The 21,783-nt window shown below is 37.0% G+C and overlaps 1 protein-coding gene across 1 annotated transcript in view; it reads right to left on the reverse strand.

The window, feature by feature from the left end:
• The window catches only part of LOC579661 (ubiquitin carboxyl-terminal hydrolase 8), a 30,474-nt gene that overhangs the window by 4,302 nt on the left and 4,389 nt on the right, over positions 1-21,783 (reverse strand). The window contains exons 2-16 of the mRNA XM_031000235.1: positions 16,568-16,794; positions 16,262-16,406; positions 13,951-14,036; positions 12,732-12,898; positions 11,909-12,068; positions 11,169-11,322; positions 8,050-8,191; positions 6,878-7,488; positions 5,779-6,469; positions 5,074-5,275; positions 4,698-4,773; positions 4,026-4,156; positions 2,574-2,790; positions 1,694-1,930; positions 1,283-1,425 (exon numbers count right to left, since the gene is read on the reverse strand). Coding sequence (XP_030856095.1) covers positions 1,283-1,425; positions 1,694-1,930; positions 2,574-2,790; positions 4,026-4,156; positions 4,698-4,773; positions 5,074-5,275; positions 5,779-6,469; positions 6,878-7,488; positions 8,050-8,191; positions 11,169-11,322; positions 11,909-12,068; positions 12,732-12,898; positions 13,951-14,036; positions 16,262-16,406; positions 16,568-16,668 — 3,263 coding nt within the window. The 5' untranslated portion in view covers positions 16,669-16,794. The remainder of the gene's footprint in view (positions 1-1,282; positions 1,426-1,693; positions 1,931-2,573; positions 2,791-4,025; positions 4,157-4,697; positions 4,774-5,073; positions 5,276-5,778; positions 6,470-6,877; positions 7,489-8,049; positions 8,192-11,168; positions 11,323-11,908; positions 12,069-12,731; positions 12,899-13,950; positions 14,037-16,261; positions 16,407-16,567; positions 16,795-21,783) is intronic.

Below are 21,783 nucleotides of genomic sequence, written 5' to 3' on the forward strand. Positions count from 1 at the left end.
AAAAAGTAAAAACTTTGAGTGACCGGTTTTACCATGCTCGTTTCCCCCAATAGACTGTAGTGTTCTGAAAACTGTTTGGCAAACGCAAAATTTGATTTCGATTTTCAATCATAAATATCTTGATAATCAGACAGGCGATCGGCTTGTAAAAGTCATGGGGTTCCTGACTGACCTAAAATTTATAATTATCATTGCAGCATGAGCTAAATCAAGGATTTTTTAAAGGATCTAAGACAAAGTTACAGAATCCCTTTAAGTCTCCTCCACCAACTTGTACGTGTATAACAAACGGTCTCATGTGCAAATCAGAGTTGTGCTTTTAGGTGAATGTGATTTCCAACAAAATTTTGTATTGTTTGTTTTTATTCTCCTGGAACCTGTCTAATACAGAGTTGCGATTGATATCAACTATTAGTAAGACAGGGCCCTGGTCTAAACAACCCATGTGCTGCCTGATAAGCAATTCAGAATTACCTTTCCCTCAAAGTGGAAGCCAATTACATGAATGCCAGATAACTTTTAACGATGAAAAAAAAAAAACCTTGTGAGCTGACTTTCAATGAGGGAGAATTAGATTACAAATTGTATCTCATACCTAATGCTCACTCTTTCAGTGACCAACATATTGTCTGAATTCTAAGTACCTCTATGCAGAGCTGCCAACCATTACGTTTTTCTTTTCTTTTTTTCTTCACCTCAACCAATTGCCCTAAATTGATGATCACTACTTCAATAGTAAAAAAAAAAAAAGTGGAAGGCGTAAATATTCTCAAAAAGAATGAAACGTTGATAATACACACACACACACAAAAAAAAAAATACCTACTTGTAAATAAACTATGGGTCCTAATATGGAAATATCAGCATGAGGAATGGACATTTCTGCATTAATAAAATAATAATAATATGACAAATTTATATAGCGCTTGTGACAAAAGTTTCAAAGCGCTGTACATGTACACAAATCAAAATTACTTCAAACAAAAATCAATATTACTAACGGAATTAACATTACTCAAATTACCAAGAAAACAAAATATTACCTACATAACTTAACCAATTATCATTACTTAAATTAACAGGAAAATCAAATATTTCTAACATAACTTAACAAATTGACATTACTTAAATTACCAAGAAGATCAAACATTACTAACATTACTGGAAGTGTGCCGCGCGTTGTTGTAAGTTTTGTTTTAATGAATTCCTTTTTGTTGCCATCATGGTTCCCTTTTTTTGTTGCACAAGATTGGCAGCTCTGTCTATGTGACATCCTACTTACCTCTTGAGATGTATGAGGAGTATGTGTGGCAGTTTCCAGATGAGGATTGTTTTCTCTGATTTGCGGTTTCCCTTACAATGAGTGCAGTGCGTGGCATTGTCTCCCGTTAGTTCCTCTGGCTTTGAGAACTGCTGCAAACATTCCTGAACATGAAACAATATAAGTATAACATGAAGAGTGTTGTATTAAAGATATTACATAAGAAAAATACAATACACTTCAGTTCTAATCCCTTTACCCTCAGGCTACCAAAAAGGCATCAAAGGACAGTTTGGCACTCTTGTACTTTTGTTGCAATAAATTAAGACTCCATGAATACATATTTCCATGAGAAATACTGAACAATAAAAAAAAAAAAAAAAAAAAAAAAAAAAGCAGTCTTTGCAGAGAAGTGGTCACTCTAAAACTTACATGAAGGCTACATTTGCTTTTGGAGGCTATGGGTAGAGAGAGGTACATGAAGGCCTCAAACTTGACCGATTTGTTGTTGCAGGACAGACACCGGACCGTGGACTTGAACTGACCCTGGAACAGACTCACGATGATGGACCTGTTGAGCTTCTCATGGTTCCGCCAAGAGAGGCCAGCAGCCTCATGGTCAGGATACTTGCTGAAGTCTTCTTCCTTAATGTACTGTCGTTTTTTGACCTGTGAGGTGAAAGGAAAAAAAGTCTTCTTGCTATTAAGTCTTGATTATGTGGTGTATTAGCATGCTTTATGCAAATTGCATTTTATAACGAATGAGGTATTTAGTTGCAGTGATACATAATCTGAAATACAGATATTTCTCACTAGAATTTCACGTAACTATGTGACACTAAGATAATATACTTGCTCTTAAAAGTGGTGTCACTTCATCATTTTCCTTATATTTTTGAGAATTTGTTCACATATGAACAAATATTCACTGAATTCTTGCATATCTAGAGGAAATAGGAGCAGACCAAAACAAGAAAAAAAAAAAAAACACAAACATGCAAGTCCTATTCCTATCTGCTGTCTATCCATAAAATAGCCATAAATGTTGTTGCTATGATAGAGCTATGCAACAGACAGCAACATATGTGAACAGGTTCCACAAGAAAATGCGCTGTTTTGTTCCAGCTATTTATGCTTAGTTTGCAGCCTCTTTTCATACAGGGACCTAGGCACAATTTGATATGGTATCATGATAGATATGCGGCAGACACAGGCAGGGCTCTTGAGAAGAACAAGGGAGAGAACCATAGTAAAATAGAAAAGGAGATTGATGAGAAAATGGAAAGTAATAAAAATAAAAAGCAGGTGTTACCTCATTCAAGTCTTCATGAAGCCCGTCCAGGAGGAATAGGAGAAACTCTTGAGAATCATGATGATGACCAACATGCTTTCTGAACTCAGGTACATACTTGGTGACAGTGTCTCTCAGATCCCTGGGTGCGATTGACCTATACTGACCCGACCAGTTCGCACGGACCACCACCGCAAACTCTTCTGCCACCTCACCACCCCTCCCCAAGGGGTTCGCTCTGTGGAAATATGATTACACTCAAAGTCACAGTATAGTGTATAGAAGACTTAGCAGGACAACTAACTCAATTTATGTAACCTTCTTTTGCTCATTTCTTAATGAGCAAATGATAATACATCAGCATCAGAAATTATTTGGCAGATATCTTCTACCTATAGACTTGAACGTTCAGTCTAACTATCTTTTAATTTTAGAAATTTCTGAGTAAATACCAAAACTCAGAGAGTATCATAAAATACATAAATATGCCTGTTTCACGCCCCAAAACAAATAATCCGATAAGTTTTCATACTTCTCAACATTAATGACAGTAAGGATGAACACAAAGTTGGAAAACTTGGAAAATCATCATATTCATTCCTGATGATCACAATTAATTCATAAGTGGGTAAACATCAGAGCCACATAACACAATTAAAGGTATTACAAAGTTTTGGGAAATTTTGAAAAATGGGTGGATAGTGATTCTTTACAAATTTGATATATTTGGATGCCCCTGTGGATGTATTAAAAACATTAGAATCTTTAGCCACTAAAACACTTCTGCTTTCAAGAAAAATTGAATATAAAGATTTACCGGTGCTCCCGGTAAATTTTGTTAAATTTCAAATAGCTCCTACGTCCGTACAATGGTAGCTGCGACCATGGAAATCTCAGAATATGTAGTTGGGGTATATAATTTCCGAACAGGAATAGCTAATCGGTCGATTTTAGTCAAGAAACATTGTTTTATAGCTTAATTAATATCTTGACCTTGAGAGGGAGCTATACAACATAAAGTGTTTATTATTTACAATTTCATAACTTTAGAGTCGATTTCGACCGCGACAACAATCAGTGAATATTGTAGGATCGCATATGTTTCCAATATGTTCATTTGAACCAAATTCACGACCCCATACCAAAACTTTGTATTACCTTTAAGGGGCCCAGAGGACGAAAAAATATGGTTGAAGTATTAAGTATGACATTAAAACAGATGCTGTGAAACCGGAAACATTTGAAATCCAAAACTTTTCTTAATCATTCACAGCCATTTTTCGTAAATTGCCAAAATTTCAGTGATGCAATTTCAATCTTTTGGCAGGTTGAAACTTTGGCCCATTCTTAGAATACCAACAACAATAAAATCATCCAATCCAAAGTTTCTGAATTTATAGAAACTGAATGATACCATCTCAAAGAGAGATACAAAAAACGGACTTGCACAAAATGAAATGGCAAGGAACAGACCTGTTGATATCCTGCAGATAGTCATCTGTGATGAAGTACTTTGCAAGGGGCGTAGTATTACTCAGACACTGTACCACAGAGTTCATGAAGCAGGTGTTACCAAGGTTACGGAGACCGGTCAAAGCACGACCCTACAGAAAAAAATAGAAGATAGCCTAGATTATTTGTGCTCAGGGAACAGGATAGGCAAAGAAAGAGTTTTTTGGTGACTAATAAAGGGACACGCATTTCCAGTCAAGATGTATATTTCAAAAATCTGTATGTTTTATTTACACTTACTTTCAGAGAAAGTTATATGCAGCAAACTGGATAATGAATTGATGGTCCTGTAGTACAAAGAGCTACCATCGATTATATGTATCCCCACATCACTTGTATCTCTTTCAATCAATCACATCTTAAAAATCAATAGTAACTAGCAATGAATTCTATGTCTAATAAAGACAAAACTATAATTCATTGCTACATACAATCAACTGAAGTAAAAACAGAGATACAGAAGCTCTTTACAACTGATAGTTAGTCCATTTATGTTACAGGGCCAAAAACTTTTAATAAAATATTTTGTAGAACTATCATATAACCCCTGTGGAATAAATACACATTTTGACCAATTCGAATTCTATTGTCCTGTGGCCCTGTCCTACGGATTCAATACATGTTCAGACTTACCTGGTTACCAAATATTGGGTTGAGCTGACGTGCCCTATTAGCCGTCGACTTGAACTGGGATATTGCCTGCGGTGATCTGAAAGCAAAACATCGCGATGCAATCTCTTTCAGCTTAAAATTAAAATACCGGTATGTTATAGTTGATGTCCATATGGCAGGGTTTTTAGGTAATGGGCCCTACTATGTAAGTTTTATAAAATTCTTCAAAAGTTAATGTGATAAAAAAATGATATACCTCTTGCATAATAATTTTTTTTTTAAAGACACTGATAAGTCCCAAGCGATCACAATTAAAAATGCTATTAACTTCATAGTAACACTGACAGGGTTGACAGGTATCACATAAACAAACATATTTGATGCAGATCAAACTTACCTCTCTGCTGGTTTGGTACTCCTATCCACGGATGGAAACGGTTTATTGAAGGTTGCTTCACCTTCATTCATCACCATCTGCGCAATGTTGGGCGAGGAGTAGGATCGCTTGAGACCGCTGGACTTGGCAGAAGGCTCCACCGAGTCGGACTTGAGAGGCATGCGGGTCACCTGACCAGAAGGACGTGATGACGGGGTATCACCTGAAAGAATGCAATTACTCAAAAAGTCAAGGGGAAAATTTCAACCTTAAATTTTTCAAGAGTTATCTCCAACGCCTGAATAACTTGCTTTCAATAACAAATAAAAATATTGGAGAAAAGGGTTTTACAAATTTCAGAAAATCAGATAACTAATAAAAATGATATGTAGATCACTATATCTAATGGACACAAAATGGAGAGAAATTGGAAACTCTGTGAAGAGTAGGCGATGCCATTCCATACTTGTACACAAATTTTTTTTGTATTCTTGAATTTTGGTATCATAAAATTCTCATTATTTCCACAGAGAAAATTATTTAATCATGCCTTTAACTACTTTTTTTTAAGATAGCACATTTTTGCACATATATGAACTAATAAAGAATGAATTTGACCCTTACTAAACCCTTTCAGCAACATATAGATTAAATGTAGATGAAAAAAAATGGAATTTTATATAAAAATATCTGACAATAGATCAAGCTCAGAAAGCCAGTACTCACCTTTGGGCTTTGGTGAAGCCATCGCTGCATTAGCACCACGGCTAGGTCCTTGGTCTGCCATGGTCTTAGGAGCTGGTTCCCCTGGTATGTGCCATTGGGTTTTGCTAGTGTTATGATCCAAGTAGAAGTATCGTCTACTCTTCTCATCCCATCGCTTCTCCCAACCCTGAGGCAATGTTGGACCTACTGCGGCTGCTGTCACTGGTGGTGGTGATGCAGCAGAAGCTGATGATGAAGCACTGGATGACGTGCTGGCCTCTCTAGAAGAAGCTCCTGTAACGGACTTCACCTCTGCTGAAGCAGCATTTGAATTCTGATTGGGTTGTGCTGCATTCCTATCAACAGCAGGCTCATTAGACGAGTCGTCAGCCACCTTCTTGCTTGATGCTGACGTGGAGCTTGCAGTCCTTGGGGCTGCGTCACTTGAACTGCTTCCTCCAGAATCTGTAGCATCCTGTTTTCTGGCCATGGGGGACGGGGACTGTGCATTATGGCTTGGTGATGAGGTCTTCTGTGGAGTTCGCTTTCGCTGTTCCTGTCTTGCTTTGGCTTCTGTAAGTTCTTTTTGAAGTTTCAAGAGGTTACTCTCCATTTCTAGCTTTTCTTCTTTGAGTTTTTCATTCTCTGCTTTAGTTTTGTCATTTTCTGCTTTAGTTTTGTCATAGCGCATCTTGTTCAGGTCATTCCTTGCCTGCATCGTATAAGAAAACATAAACAAAAGGGCTATACATCCATGTTCTTTTAATATAAGCATTTAACATATTACAGCTTTGGAGGATATATGTGGACTTATCTATGCATTGTAGATCAATGGACATCCTAGGCAGTTTATGTAATATGAATTTTAAATCTAACCAATTGAAGTACATCACTGACAAGCAATATATAACCATTCTACCATTTCAAGACAGAAAACAATAACATTGACATATTCAAGATTCAAATGAGGTTTTATTCACGACTTGTCAAAAAGTCCAAAGACTAAAAATGCAAGTTTACATCAAACATACAATCATATAAAAAAAAAAGCATTGAAAAATGTGACTCTTTCTTATTCCTGAAGACAGAAATATAGCTATCTTTAAACTCTTCTTCTTACCTGCTCTTCTTTTTTCTTGAGCTCTTCTAAATGTATATCCGACTTCTTGCCTGCCTCCAGCGAAGACTCCTTCAAAGACACATTACTGTCTTCCAAGAGTTCAGAGCCATTGGTATTATAAGCAGCAGTGTCACTAGTATCTCTCTCATTCAGGTTTGCTGCACTGTTCTCAATCTTGGGTTTCAGGTTGCGATTGACTGCAGGGTGTACGGGTGTTGGCTTTGTAGTACTACTTGCAGGTCCACTGTTGGCAAGATCAGGTGTCCGCGCAATTGTCTTGCTCTCTAGGTTATTAGTGATTAGATTAGCTACTGGAGCGGGTGCGAATTTAGGTTTGTCTCTTGATGAATCCGTCTGATCTCTGTTAGGAGTGACTGGATCAGGATTGGTTGTTCCTGGCTTCACGGATCGATTGACTACTGGTCTTTGGCCAGTTTGGCCAGTCTGGCCAGGCTTCCCAGAGATATAGAACATCCTGTTCTGGTAGCCGCCATTGCCATTGCCATTCTGTTCAGATGGTGACTGACTTGTTGGGACATTGTTGAGTTGCTGAGGAGGGAGGGCTGGGGGAGGTGGCTTGTCATCATCAAAGACAGGGTAGTCAAAGGCCACTGGAAGGTCAAAACATAGAAATGAAGAGTAAGAAAATGAAATGTGAAACCATTAAATTTACAGAACTTGGTTTTTGTTCATATTTGTGATTTTGTACCTACATGCGAAGATTTATATAAAGGCGTATACTACAACTTATATTAGTATTGGAAGCCAAAGCTCACTTAGAGCCGTTATTGAGAATGGTGACGTGACATTGCTCCAACAATATCTGGTCCATATTTCTCTAAAAATATTGGGATAGGGTTTTAGTTAGAGCTAGGTGTTGTGTTTGGTCCAGGGCTGGAAGGAGGAATTAAATAAGTGTAGGAAATGACCAAAGAGCATTTGTTGCTGGAACAGGGGTCCGTTTCATAAAACTTTGCTGCTGACAGCAACTACGGTAATTGATCATATCTACAAGAATTTTTAGCTCGTGAGCTGCAGTAAGTGTTGCAGGTCTTACAGAACCAATTCAACAAAGAAGCATATATCAGATCATCATCTATAGAGTAATTGCACCACTGTTCCCAATATCTAGCAAAAAATATGAGCCCCGTCGTTGGACTCTGCATACTTACGTAAGTCCTTGGTCTCTTCCACTTTCTCTGCAGGCTTCTTTGCTTGAGGATTGTTGGTATACATAGGATATTTGAAAAGCCAGTCCTCATAGCCACCCTTCAACACCAGTGGTGGATTCTTGTATGTTGTACCCCAGTCCCACTGTTCATAGAAAGATGTCCAATGAGAGAGATTTCATTAGTTATGACAGAGGGTCCATCAAACTGACTGCATAATTCAATAATACATAAAACAATGCCAACAATCTTTGTACCTGGGGATATTGTCATTTATTTAAACAAATAAATATATTAGGCCTGAGTCATGTCGGGATTTTCATAAACCGGGTCCCGACGGCCTTGCACCGGTCGGGACCCGGTGTCCCGAAATCAACTCGCAGGATTTGTCACTTGCCTCTATAAAAAGCGCATATCATCAATTAGACCGAAAGCTTCAGTCTCTATAATCGTCGGTTGTTCCACTGAGACTACGTCTGGCTCCACTAGACCTCCGGTTATAGAGACTGAACGACTGCCTATGCCAGCCTGTGTTGAACTTATTCCGCTAGATTTTAGCCGCTAGGCCCCTCCCACAAACTTGCCACGGCCGTATTGTTATGCCCCCAAAATCCCCCAAAATGTCATTTTACCTCGTTCATTTCCAATTTTAAATTAGGCCTAGGCTATAATACATCGGTTCCACTTACTAACTTGATTGATATAATCCGTTTAATGGTCCCTTTTAAGGAAATTATCGGTCAAAATCGACATCCATGTTGAAAATCTTGCAAGCCGTGTTAAACTCTCGCTGCCGTCAATCTCATCCCTTCTAGTCTACGCCGAAGGCAAAATGATTATGAAGGAAAAACTGTGATAACGCCATTACGAACGTGTAGATGGCGCACAGTTTTTCCTTCATAATCATTTTGCCTTCGGCGTAGACTAGAAGGGATGAGATTGACGGCAGCGAGAGTTTAACACGGCTTGCAAGATTTTCAACATGGATGTCGATTTTGACCGATAATTTCCTTAAAAGGGACCATTAAACGGATTATATCAATCAAGTTAGTAAGTGGAACCGATGTATTATAGCCTAGGCCTAATTTAAAATTGGAAATGAACGAGGTAAAATGACATTTTGGGGGATTTTGGGGGCATAACAATACGGCCGTGGCAAGTTTGTGGGAGGGGCCTAGCGGCTAAAATCTAGCGGAATAAGTTCAACACAGGCTGGCATAGGCAGTCGTTCAGTCTCTATAACCGGAGGTCTAGTGGAGCCAGACGTAGTCTCAGTGGAACAACCGACGATTATAGAGACTGAAGCTTTCGGTCTAATCATCGATATGTCCCTTAAAAGTGACATTTTTATCAGTCAAATAAATCAACACATGCATACCTCGGCACAGATTGGTATATTCTTCCATTTGACATTATATTCATCCATGATTGGCGATGTTTAGTGCCATTATCGTGCCTCTAAAAGTAAAAAAACTCGAGCAAAAATATAAAGACTACAATCGAGCCGCCATTTTGATTTATGCAGGTTGAATAAATCTGGTCAAAAAATATGAATGTTAAAATAATAAAACGGCTTTCTAAAAAATTCTTCTGTACAATGTACCGATCATATAATATTTTAAAGACAAAAATAAATATTTATCTCTTATTTTAAACATCGCATGCTTTTTTTTAAAAGCTGAAAATTACTTGGTAATCACAAGAAGTTTCAATACGAATAGCTGTTGCAAGGCAAGTTCAGACTAGTCTCAGAAAAATGCGCAGTGCTCCTCGTTATCTGTAATGCGTGCCAGAACGAACCCAAACAGAGACGTGATCGTAACGAGAAAAAAAAATCATTAAAAACTACGAGAGCACAATTGGAAAGATATACTGCTCAAAATTACCATAATCAGATACATAACTTGGACAAAGAATTCAATAATTGCCCAAGAAATGCCACAGAAATTGTGATAATCGAGGAGTAACTGGGTACATTTTTATCGCAAGGGGCCTGCTGCAAATACTTGAATCCTTTGTTATACTGCTTTTTACCGTAGAGGGCGGTATTCGCCTCGTGTTCAATTTAAACACGTTTAGATATATTGCAGCAGGCCCTTCCGATAATGATTGTACCTATAGTAACTCATTAAATATCACTATTTATGTGGCTTTTCTTGGACAACTATTGTATTCTTCCTCCAAGTTATGTATCTGCTTACGATAATTTTGAGTAGTTGTCTTTCCAATTGTGCTCTCGTAGTTTTTAATGATTTTTTTCTCGTTACGATCACGTCTTTGTTTGGGTTCGTTCTGGCACGCATTATAGCTAACAAGGAGCACTGCGCATTTTTCCGAGACTAGTCTGAACTTGCATTGCAACAGCTATCCGTATCGAAACTTCTTGTGATTACCAAGTCATTTTCAGCTTTTAAAAGAAGCATGCGGTGTTCAAAATCAAAGAAAAAATATATATTTTGTCTTTTAAAAATTATTCGATCGGTATGTTGTAAAGAAGTGCTTTTTAGAAAGTCGTTTTATTATTCAAACATTAATGTTTCTTTCAACCTGATTTATTAATTCTGCCGAGAGACCCGACCAGTACAGTAGCTAGCTAGCAGCTGGCAACAACAACCCCATGGGGCGAACTGCTTTGCAACCCATATTTATATCAGCAGTTCGGATTGATTCTGGATGAGCTAGAATACGATTGGTAACAATTAAATACTTAAGTTTTAGGGTGGATTGATTTTAGTGGTGTGCAAAACTGCAATTTCTTACATATTTCATTATTTTTTTCGGAGCGCCGGTTCTCAAAAAACGAAACCGGGACCCGACGGCAACGGTCGGGTCCCGGTGTGATCGACCGTACCGACTCAAGCCTAAAATATATATACATATATTAATAATGTTATGTATATTTTATGTTGTATTCTATCTATAATGTTACCATTTTAAACAATTCTCTGAACGGAATCAAATATTAGACATAAATACTTAAGGCAAATAAAGTTTTTGCTCTTTTATCATCCAAAGAACAACAGATGCATTGAATGTAAAGCAAACAATAGCAGGACCCTGCAACATAAAAATTGACTTTAATACAATCAATCGTTACTATCTCTCTTGTAGTTAAGGCCTACCTTACACATGGCAGCTTCAACAATGGCAAGAGTAGAGTCTGCCCTCTGGCACTGGTCCCAGTCGACAAGTACGATGAATTCCATGTCGGTTCTCTGTTTCCACATCACCTTGGCTTCCTCACCCAAACCCTTCTCCAATGTAGCAGCAGTCATTCTGAGCATGCAAATATTCAGGACTATGTTGTATACAATTTTATACAAAAAGTGTCTTAAAGGTATTCAATGACCTTTGAGTTTTTAGAAATTTTAATTCTTTGAAATAAATGCTTTTCTTTACCTTTTGCACAGCGGCAATGTGATTGTCATTTCATTAAATGAACACATACATATTGTTTTCAAATAACAAATGTTGCTAATTCATTCGCATCAACTCCCTTATGAGTTAAGTTCTTTATGTGCTTATATCTTAGATCACTTGGAGTCAAGACGTGCCTTATACTGTATTAAGTCAAAGTGTTTTGTTTTGGTAAGCCCCTACGAGCAAGTTGTCAGGTTTCTTTGACATGCAATGAAAAATAGGTAGAAAAACCACAATTAAAAACTGCTGCCATATTAACTTATTTTGTTCCTCCTAATGTGAAGTAAGAGCAAAATGAGAGGTGGGAAGAAACTATACAAACCCTGGGGGATATCTAACCATTTTGCTTTCCGTTGTTGTCAACTTTTCAAAAGATGATGAAAATCATATGATAGAACTGATATTTATCCTATCGGCTAAACAGACCCGAAGCAGTCCTTACCCGGGTGTGAGAATCTCGGCCGGAATGCTAATACACTGTCCAATGGTCATGTGAGAGTCTTTAAAGTGGTCAGATCGACGGACGTCCATGATTAGAACCGAATTGGGATTGCTTTCCAGCTCCTTGTACAGCACGATTGCATTCACGGCACCGTCTTTCCCTGATGGTTTGAATAAATAAGGATTATAACTGGAACATTCACCACACATTATTATTTACTAAATATTAGGGGGTACATAAAGTCTAAGTTTAGATACTTTTTAAGATGATTAACAATTTCCATGGACAGAAACACTCAGCAAATAAGTTAACCTGTTGACAATTTTGTTTGGGACTAACCACATTTTCTTCCAAAACAGAAATATGTACCTGCATTTAACATAGAATTCCTATGGAAGATATTTTGTGCTAAATATACCTAATAAAACAAAGCACTTTAAGTCGATTCAACTCTATAAGCCTAACTGATGATAATTTTTCAAAAGTTGGTGGCACAGAGGGGTTATAGATGAAATCAAAACGCATGACATGCAACTTTTCCAATTCTTCATAACCTATACAAGATAATACTTGTAAGTCCAAATCATTGGCTGCCTGCAAAAAAGCTGTCACTGCCATAGGACAATAAATAAGCCGACAAAATAGTCTACTCACAAAATTGCTCTTATCTTTACTTAGAGTGTGATATCAGTATTAGAATGTGCATTTTTTCTTTACAACAGGATAACTTATTTGTATACCAGCATGGAATCCCATACACAACAAAATGTTAAGCATTGCATATTAGACAACCTTATTATATCAAAGTTGATCTCCATCTTACCCAATTCTCTCTTCCGTTCCTTTTTCTCCTCCTCAGGGACTCCATTCTCCACTGCCGTCTCCTCTCCATCTTTTGTTTTTCCATCCTTTAAACCATTTGCTTTCACTCTCTCCTTCTCCTCCTCTATTTTCTTACTTGCTTCCTTTGCTTCCTCTAGCTCGCTGTACCTATAGTTATATAGTTTTAGTTTTAGAGGGAAGTTTAGGGAAAAGAAAAGTGATGTCAAATCTGATACACTTAAACAGACAAAACTGAAAGTTTCATCAAAATTGGAAGAAAAATAAGAAATAAGAAGGTTTTAAAGGATTTCATGAAACGGTGATATGTTTCACATAGGCTGTATTCAAATTAGAGCAAAGGAAGTTTGTCTGAGGCTGTGATTGTTCAAGGAGATTCTTGGCGCACAGCATTTGTAGAAAGATCCATGGCATTCACATAAAACTCCATTCTTTAACAATTCATCAGTCTTGAAAATAGTATTTCTAAAGAAGTCTTTGTCACAATATCACGAAGAGACATAAAGCTCACTATTAAATATCCCATAAAATATTCATTTCTTGATTGCAAACAGAGGTTTGATTTCATTAAAAAGACTGGTTGACATTATATATTTTCACAATGAAACTAAATAAATTGACATTTAAACATACCTACTGTACATGTAAGGATAAAAACATAAGCAATAGCACCTACAATACTCGAGACAAACTAGAAATATCGCAATCTCCATTGCCATGCAAAGCGAATGTATCTCCTGGCACTGACAGTGATTTTTGTGTCATCCTGATGTTCGAAAGAGGGAAAAAGATCTCCTTTCCCTTCCATGAAACAAAAGGATGGCATAGAGAGGTCGCCACTAGTGGCTCAGACTATTGTCAGGACTAGGAGCAGCATCACCAAAACAATATGTGTCTAGATTAGAGTATAATGCATCTCTACAGAAAATCTGAAAGAAATGTGTCAAGAAATGCAATTTGTAGAGATATCCCCTAAAATACGACCTTTGACCATTTATAAATTACGGAACACTGGAAGTAGCATCACCAAAATTATAGGTGTGTAGATTATATTTAGACACAGCTCCATACAAAATTTGAAAGAAACCTGTCAAGAAATATAACGCGGTGGTGGTGCGACACTACGCTGCTGAATCCAAAGCATACTCTGGCATACTGCAGAGGGATACAAATATGATAAATGAATCACTGTAAATTCTCACCTTAAATTTAATGATGCTGAGAGTTCCTCTGCTTTATCTATAGCCTTCCTGCATCCTACAGTACCAAGAAGAGCATCAACATAATCCTGTGAAAATAAAATTAATTTTTAACGTTACAATGTGATCAGTGGAATATGTGCTACGTTATTTACTGGTTTTTCCATCATAAGAATCCTTAATTCATTTTTGATTTTACTCATAGAGAGCTTGCCATGTGTTTCATCTGCAAATATGTTTCAAAATCTATTAATCATCAATACATGTTTATACATGTAGTTTTATACGTACCGGTACATGTCAAGGAACAGCATACATGTAGATGTACTACATGGAAAATGTCTCAAGTTATAATAATAAGTGCATAATAAAAACAAAATAACAATGTCTACTCTCCTTTACCACAGAATATTTACATATACATTTTTTTGTATTTAACATAACAGAGCCCCCCACTCCAACCACCCACCCCCTCCCCACCAACAAAAAAACACACAGGAAATTAAAAGAACTTGCTACAATTTAGGCTTGAGTCGGTACGGTCGATCACACCGGGACCCGACCGTTGCCGTCGGGTCCCGGTTTCGTTTTTTGAGAACCGACGCTCCGAAAAAAATAATGAAATATGTAAGAAATTGCAGTTTTGCACACCACTAAAATCAATCCACCTTGAAACTTAAGTATTTAATTGTTACCAATCATATTCTAGCTCATCCTGAATCAATCCGAACTGCTGATATAAATATGGGTTGCAAAGCAGTTCGCCCCCATGGGGTTGTTGTCGCAAGCTGCTAGCTAGCTACTGTACTGGCCGGGTCTCTCGACAGAATTAGTAAATCAGGTTGAAAGAAAAATTAATGTTTGAATAATAAAACGACTTTCTAAAAAAGTACTTCTTTACAACATACCGATCGAATAATTTTTAAAAGACAAAATAGATATTTTTTCTTTGATTTTGAACACCGCATGCTTCTTTTAAAAGCTGAAAATTACTTGGTAATCACAAGAAGTTTCGATACGGATAGCTGTTGCAAGGCAAGTTCAGACTAGTCTCGGAAAAATGCGCTGTGCTCCTCGTTAGCTGTAATGCGTGCCAGAACGAATCCAAACAAAGACGTGATCGTAACGAGAAAAAAATCATTAAAAAATTACGAGAGCACAATTGGAAAGACAACTACTCAAAATTATCGTAAGCAGATACATAACTTGGAGGAAGAATACAATAGTTGTCCAAGAAAAGCCACACAAATAGTGATATTTAAGGAGTTACTATAGGTACAATCATTATCGGAAGGGCCTGCTGCGATATATCCGAATTATACACGTGTTTGAATTGAACACGAGGCAAATACCGCCCTCTACGGTAAAAAGCAGTATAACACAGGATTCGAGTATTTGCAGCAGGCACCTTGCGATAAAAATGTACCCAGTTACTCCTTGATTATAACAATTTCTGTGGCATTTCTTGGGCGATTATTGAATTCTTTGTCCAAGTTATGTATCTGATTATGGTAATTTTGAGCAGTAGTTGTCTTTCCAATTGTGCTCTCGTAGTTTTTAATGATTTTTTTCTTGTTACGATCATGTCTTTGTTTGGGTTCGTTCTAGCACGCATTACAGCTAACGAGGAGCACTGCGCATTTCTCCGAGACTAGTCTGAACTTGCCTTGCAACAGCTATTCGTATCGAAACTTCTTGTGATTACCAAGTAATTTTCAGCTTTTAAAAAAAGCATGCTATGTTTAAAATAAGAGATAAATATTTATTTTTGTCTTTGAAATATTATATGATCGGTATATTGTACAGAAGAATTTTTTAGAAAGCCGTTTTATTATTCTAACATTAATATTTTTTGACCAGATTTATTCAACCTGCATAAATCAAAATGGCGGCTCGAATGTTGTCTTTCTATTTCTGCCCCAGTTTTTTTACTTTTAGAGGCACGATAATGGCACTAAACATCGCCAATCATGGATGAAAATAATGTCAAATGGAAGAATATACCGATCTGAGCCGAGGTATGCATGTGTTGATATATTTGATTGATAAAAAAGGTCACTTTTAAGGGACATACTGATGATATGCGCTTTTTATAGAGGCAAGTGACAAATCCTGCGAGCTGATTTCGGGACACCGGGTCCCGATCGGTGCAAGGCCGTCGGGACCCGGTTTATGAAAATACCGACATGACTCAGGCCTACTACAATTACAATGGGAATATCATTTGAACAGAAAAATATAACACTTTCATTTTTATTTATTTACATGCATCTGAAACTAAAAATATAACATATCTGCAATACAGCCATCCTACCTTGTTCTGCTTATAATCTTTTGCAGCTTTGACAGCTTTCCATAGTGCGAGGTACTTCATAAACAGCACATACGCACGCTCCTCATCCAGGCTTTTATCAGCCTTCTCAGCCTCAGAGAGAACCGTGTTAGCTGATCTGGCGTATCTGGGGTCAGAACAAAATATTAGTGGTCGTTATGGACAGGCGGTCATTATCGACGCATGGTTGCTAAGGCAGGTTTGACTGTACATACTTTGCCAAGTACATCATCTGAACATCTATAATTATTTACCAAACTTACAGATGCAACTGTCATGATTACTCACATTTTTGAAGTTTGTCCCTTGGTAACGTTATGGTCCACCTTCCTGTTGAGTTCCTCCAGAGAGGATCCGATGTAGAGTGTTTTCTTCAATGCTCCAGGCATGGTGGAAGCCTTGCACAAGGATCAAAGCCTCACAGAAGAGTGCAATTAAATCAGTTTGGACTACCTGATATTGGAATCTTGACTCACGGTTGGACTACATCTTATCAGCTTATCATCATCTGTGATCTGTGGTTTTGATACAGGAAGATAAATAATATAATAATAATAATATTCCACTTTTGTATAGCGGTTAATACAAATGTCTCTGAGTGCTTCATAGATACAATTACCCCTGTCATTGGATTAAATACTTTTTTCATCATTTTTCCAGAGAGTAAACTGATTAGCACCTAAAAACTTGTATCGCACATCACAACATATCTCAGAGTTAAACTGTTCACTGCAACACCACATTCTGTACAAACATAAAGAGGTCCATGCTTTTTATCACGTAAACCACATCCATGTGCCATTTGAGTGAACACAAAAACCCTGTCGTTCCTATCAATTTTTAAATTTTAAAGAAACATTGCTGCTGGTTTGTTTACAAACAAGGATTATGTAAGGACAGGTTGCTTATTTGGATAGTTGTTTCAAACAGTATGAAGTTCGAAGAAGTTTACAAGCAATTTTTCATAAATATTTAAAGACTTTATATGAAGCTTAATGTTAGAGAATATTTTAATACACAAATATTTTGATTGCTAGTGCTGGTTGATGCTTATTTTCGGAAAGTCTAACAGCCAATGTGACAGCTGTACTTTTGTCAAGTGTAAGGACACACAACTCCTTGTTCTATAGTATACGCTTCGGTATTTGTGAGAATGGGTAATTTTGAACCCTTTTTTGTAGGGTTTGTTTTAGCAGCTTTTTCAAGAAGGTGGGTGCATACGAAGTAAGGCATGTTGACATCAGTATGAACTATAATATTTCATCAATCACCAAGGCCGTAAAGGATGTGCAAAATCCTGTCAAACTTTGAAGCTAGTGACATTGTTGACACCACTCATTCCTTCAGTACACAGGGAGCACACCCAGTCTAGAGACAGGAATGGTCACCATCCAGTAATCCAGCTAACATTGGAAGCCGAGGACGCAGCTTCGAAACTCAGTCACCTCTTTCGTTTACAGGTCCGTCCCCAGACGTAAATAATCATATCTGATTGATACACGTCTGTGAAAACCCAATACACACACGCACACTCCCGCAGTGTCACATCGCTCACGCCATGCAATTTACGCTGAGCGTCAGTAACTGCACATATTTACATCCGTCAATGTTTCATGTGAGCCGTGCAATTTTCTTTCATTTCTTTTTTTAATGTGATGTGAATGTGAGTACAGTACATGTTATTACAGAAGTGTCAAAGGTATGATACAGGTGGCAGGGATATAAAACAAATAAACAATGACTCATTACCTGTATTGGAACAAGTTTAAACTATTCACACTCAGGAACATCAATAATAGTATTATTTCAGTATTTGATGTTCCTTCAAAGCGAATAGTTTTAGCTACAAATGCAGATCCTGAAGTGTCTTTGTTCATTTGTAAACTATTCTACATGTTCAAGGTGACAAACATAACTACAAAGCTCAGCCTAAGAAGCCATACTTCTACTACTGTACTACCACGTACTACCACACATACATGTAGCTGCATTACTATCCTGGCTGTGTACATGTATTAAAACCTGTTCTATTGATTCTCAACATTTCAAACACCACTGTACAAAACTCAACTGATTTCACTCAAAATCGTTACTTTAGTTGCAATTGCTGCCTATTAGCATGTAGTGAAGTGCTAGAGATCAGTACGCAATTAGCATCGACTCTCCATTCTTTGCTGGAGTGGGTACTACTAGAGTCTTGATTGCTAGCTACATGTAGCGCTAGCTGCATATCAGTAGGGGCGCTGGTCCGAGAACGAGGAGATCCTCGTAAACTCTGCAGGATTCGGGTTCCTGAACCGCCCTCTGGCGATGAGAAAAACGGATTCTGCGTAAGAAAATAACCCTACGTCACCGTCTACGTTTATGAGTTGTCTTGTCTTCCCGAGAATTTATCGCCCTTAATTTTTTATAACATGAAAGTCTCTGAACAAAAATTTTGCAAAAATAATTTCATATTTATGAATAGGAAGGGAATTTTTCAAAATTAATAAAAGTTTTGAAATCCTTGAATTGGCAACACTTTAAGAGACTAAAAATCAATGTTTTGTAATAAAAAAATTGCCATTTGTTTAAGCTTTGTCAACATTCTCACACAGGTATATTGTTTTCAGAGACATTACATTTCATTTGAACGATGTAGCAATAAAAGAAAAATATTATTGTTGCCAATTTGAAGAACAATATGTGTTCAATTTAGCCCTGGAAATAAATCCTGTTCTGTAAAGGTTAACAGGTGATATTATATTGTCCATATCATCCCTTCCGAACACCACACCTTCGAAAAAAATCACTCTTGTGGTTAATGGCAATCCTTTGATTAATATTTCAATACTACTACATCTATATGGTTCACACTTTCATGTCGCAATTCCTTGTCAAATAAACCATCAACTCTTTCTGATGTCTTAAAATGACCTCCAGTTGTCAAAGGAGTATTACTTTTGTCATGATTATGCATTTTTAATGATAATGGTACTATAATAGTGGGGTTCTTATAAAGCACTCAAGTCTGTCAGATTGCACTCCTGGCACTCCAAATTTTCAACCAGCTTTAGCATGCCTGCCAATAATGTGGCACTCTAGCATTTTTAAAGAAACTAATTCCTAGCAGGTACCCATTTACCTCACCTGGGTCAAGAGTGGAAAATGTAAATTAATGTCTTGCAAAAAGACTTAAAGAGGTGTGCCAGGGATTCTTCACAAATTAAAGATCCCATTTTCCTTTTCGGGAACCTCTCTTGGTTCCTGAAATTTTCTCCCCCAATTTTCTTTATTAGGTGGTCTGTCGTTTTCGACAGATCACCTATTGTTTTCGTCAGAATTTTCTTTCTTTATTTATTTATTTATTATTATTATTATTATTATTATTATTTATTTTTATTTCTCCCCGTTTTTTGTTCATCGGTTAACTCAAGATCGGTTGTGTTAATTTCTTTCAATTTTGACACAGTCATAGGTCATTGTCATGAGACGTGACAGTAACCTTTTCAAGGTCATCAGGTCATCGTGACGTCATCCAGGCGCCATTTTGTGAAATCACGTTATCCATCATATCTTCATGATGCCTAAGCAAAGGTCATTCATATTCATATCACATAAACTTCAGGTCAAGGGTCAACATGTCATGTCATCAAAGGTCACATAAAGGTCATGACGCTCACGTACGCGCGCGTCAAAATTTTAAAATGCTCAAAATCACTTAACTATTAAACGAGAGTACGAATCAGGTCATTTTAAGCATTTCAAAATTTTCCGTCCGTACTTGTCCCCGCGCGCGTTGTGCGCGCTCAAAGCGCGCGGAAAGGGTCAAATTCAAAATGTATACATGATTTAGATTCCTCTTAACGTAATTGACAAATTACATTAATTTCAGTCACTCTTCATATTTCATAAGGCCGTGAGCGTGCGTCAAAGTTCAAAATCCGCGCGTGCTGCTATGGGCAATTTAATGCAAATTTCATCAAAAACATGCCATTTTAAAAATCGATATAGCTCTTCAGATAGTCCATCGACCCCCAATTTTTATATCATGGTTGGAAAAAGCATGAGTTGGAGATATGATTTCATACCACCCTGACTCGTACAAAGTGAAACAAAGTCATCATATTGGCATCTAAACTCAAACAAATGTATTTTGTTGATGACGTCATTTTTGTCTTTGTTCAATTGAGATTATCTCACTTATCTGTGATCACTTTTCTCTCAGATTTTGATATGTTGTAGCTGAGATAATTCTCTATCAAAAATATGTCATTCATTTTTTATTTCGATGACGTCATCATAGTTAAATATTCCATTAAAGGTGAATGCATAATTTGTCATATTTGCGTGTTATGTCTATGGGAGGTCACTTTTTTCAAAACATGAATCTGCATGACAATGTGATTTGACCAGCGTCTCGATTGTTATTCAAAATAGTTTTCAACCAAATCTTAATATGTTGTAGCTGAAACTTTATGCTATCTAAATATTTCCTCATTTTTTCAATCAGATGTCAGGATCATGCTCATACTCATCATCGTCATCATCATCATCATCAATATGATCATCATCATCATCATCATCATCATCAATGTCACCACCATCATCATCATCATGGTCTAAAGATGATCATCATCAACATCATCATGATCATGATCATTATCATCATCATTAACATTATCGTTTTTATCATCATATACCATTATCATTATCATCATCATCACCTTTACTATCATGATCATCATCATGTTCATCATGATCATCATTGTTTACATGTTATATATAATTTCTCCCATTCTCAAATCTATCATGAGACTTACAAAGACCACCTTATTCGTCTTCGTGACGAATTAAATTTCTAGTTTAGATCTAATTTTCTGATCTATAAAGCAGATAGACAAATACTATGTATATTTGTAGACTCCTATGTGCATTAATTAAATTTTGATTACCTATTTCTAAATGAGAAATTTCTGGACTTACTTTAATATAGGAGTTATCACATTTTTATCTCAAAACCGTGAAACGGTATGTTCATGCATTCGAACTAGTAATCTATTCACATGACCCCACCGATATATTTCCAGGTCAACCTACCAAAACATAGCCATTGGCCAATCAGAGCACTTGTTTAATATTGGATTTATGAATATTCACATATCACTGGGTCAAGCCGTGCTGACTCGTACGTAGCTACATGTATTGGACGTTCGAAAAGAAAAAATGAATATTCATCAACTAAAACCAAGATGGATGACAACAAATGTTGACTACGAGACTTTCTCGGATTAATCATTCATTTAGGATCTTAATGAGCAAGCTATCGTATAAAGTCAAAGTAGATAATTCTGTGTTATTTTTTATTTTTTAATATAGGGTAGGCTTGAGTTGGTACGGTCGATCACACTGGGACCCGACCGTTGCCGTCGGGTCCCGGTTTCGTTTTTTGAGAACCGACGCTCCGAAAAAAATAACGAAATATGTAAGAAATTGCAGTTTTGCACACCACTAAAATCAATCCA

The sequence above is a fragment of the Strongylocentrotus purpuratus genome, unplaced genomic scaffold, assembly GCF_000002235.5.
Source record: "Strongylocentrotus purpuratus isolate Spur 01 unplaced genomic scaffold, Spur_5.0 spur5_scaffold_6, whole genome shotgun sequence".
Lineage (NCBI taxonomy): Eukaryota > Metazoa > Echinodermata > Echinoidea > Camarodonta > Strongylocentrotidae > Strongylocentrotus > Strongylocentrotus purpuratus.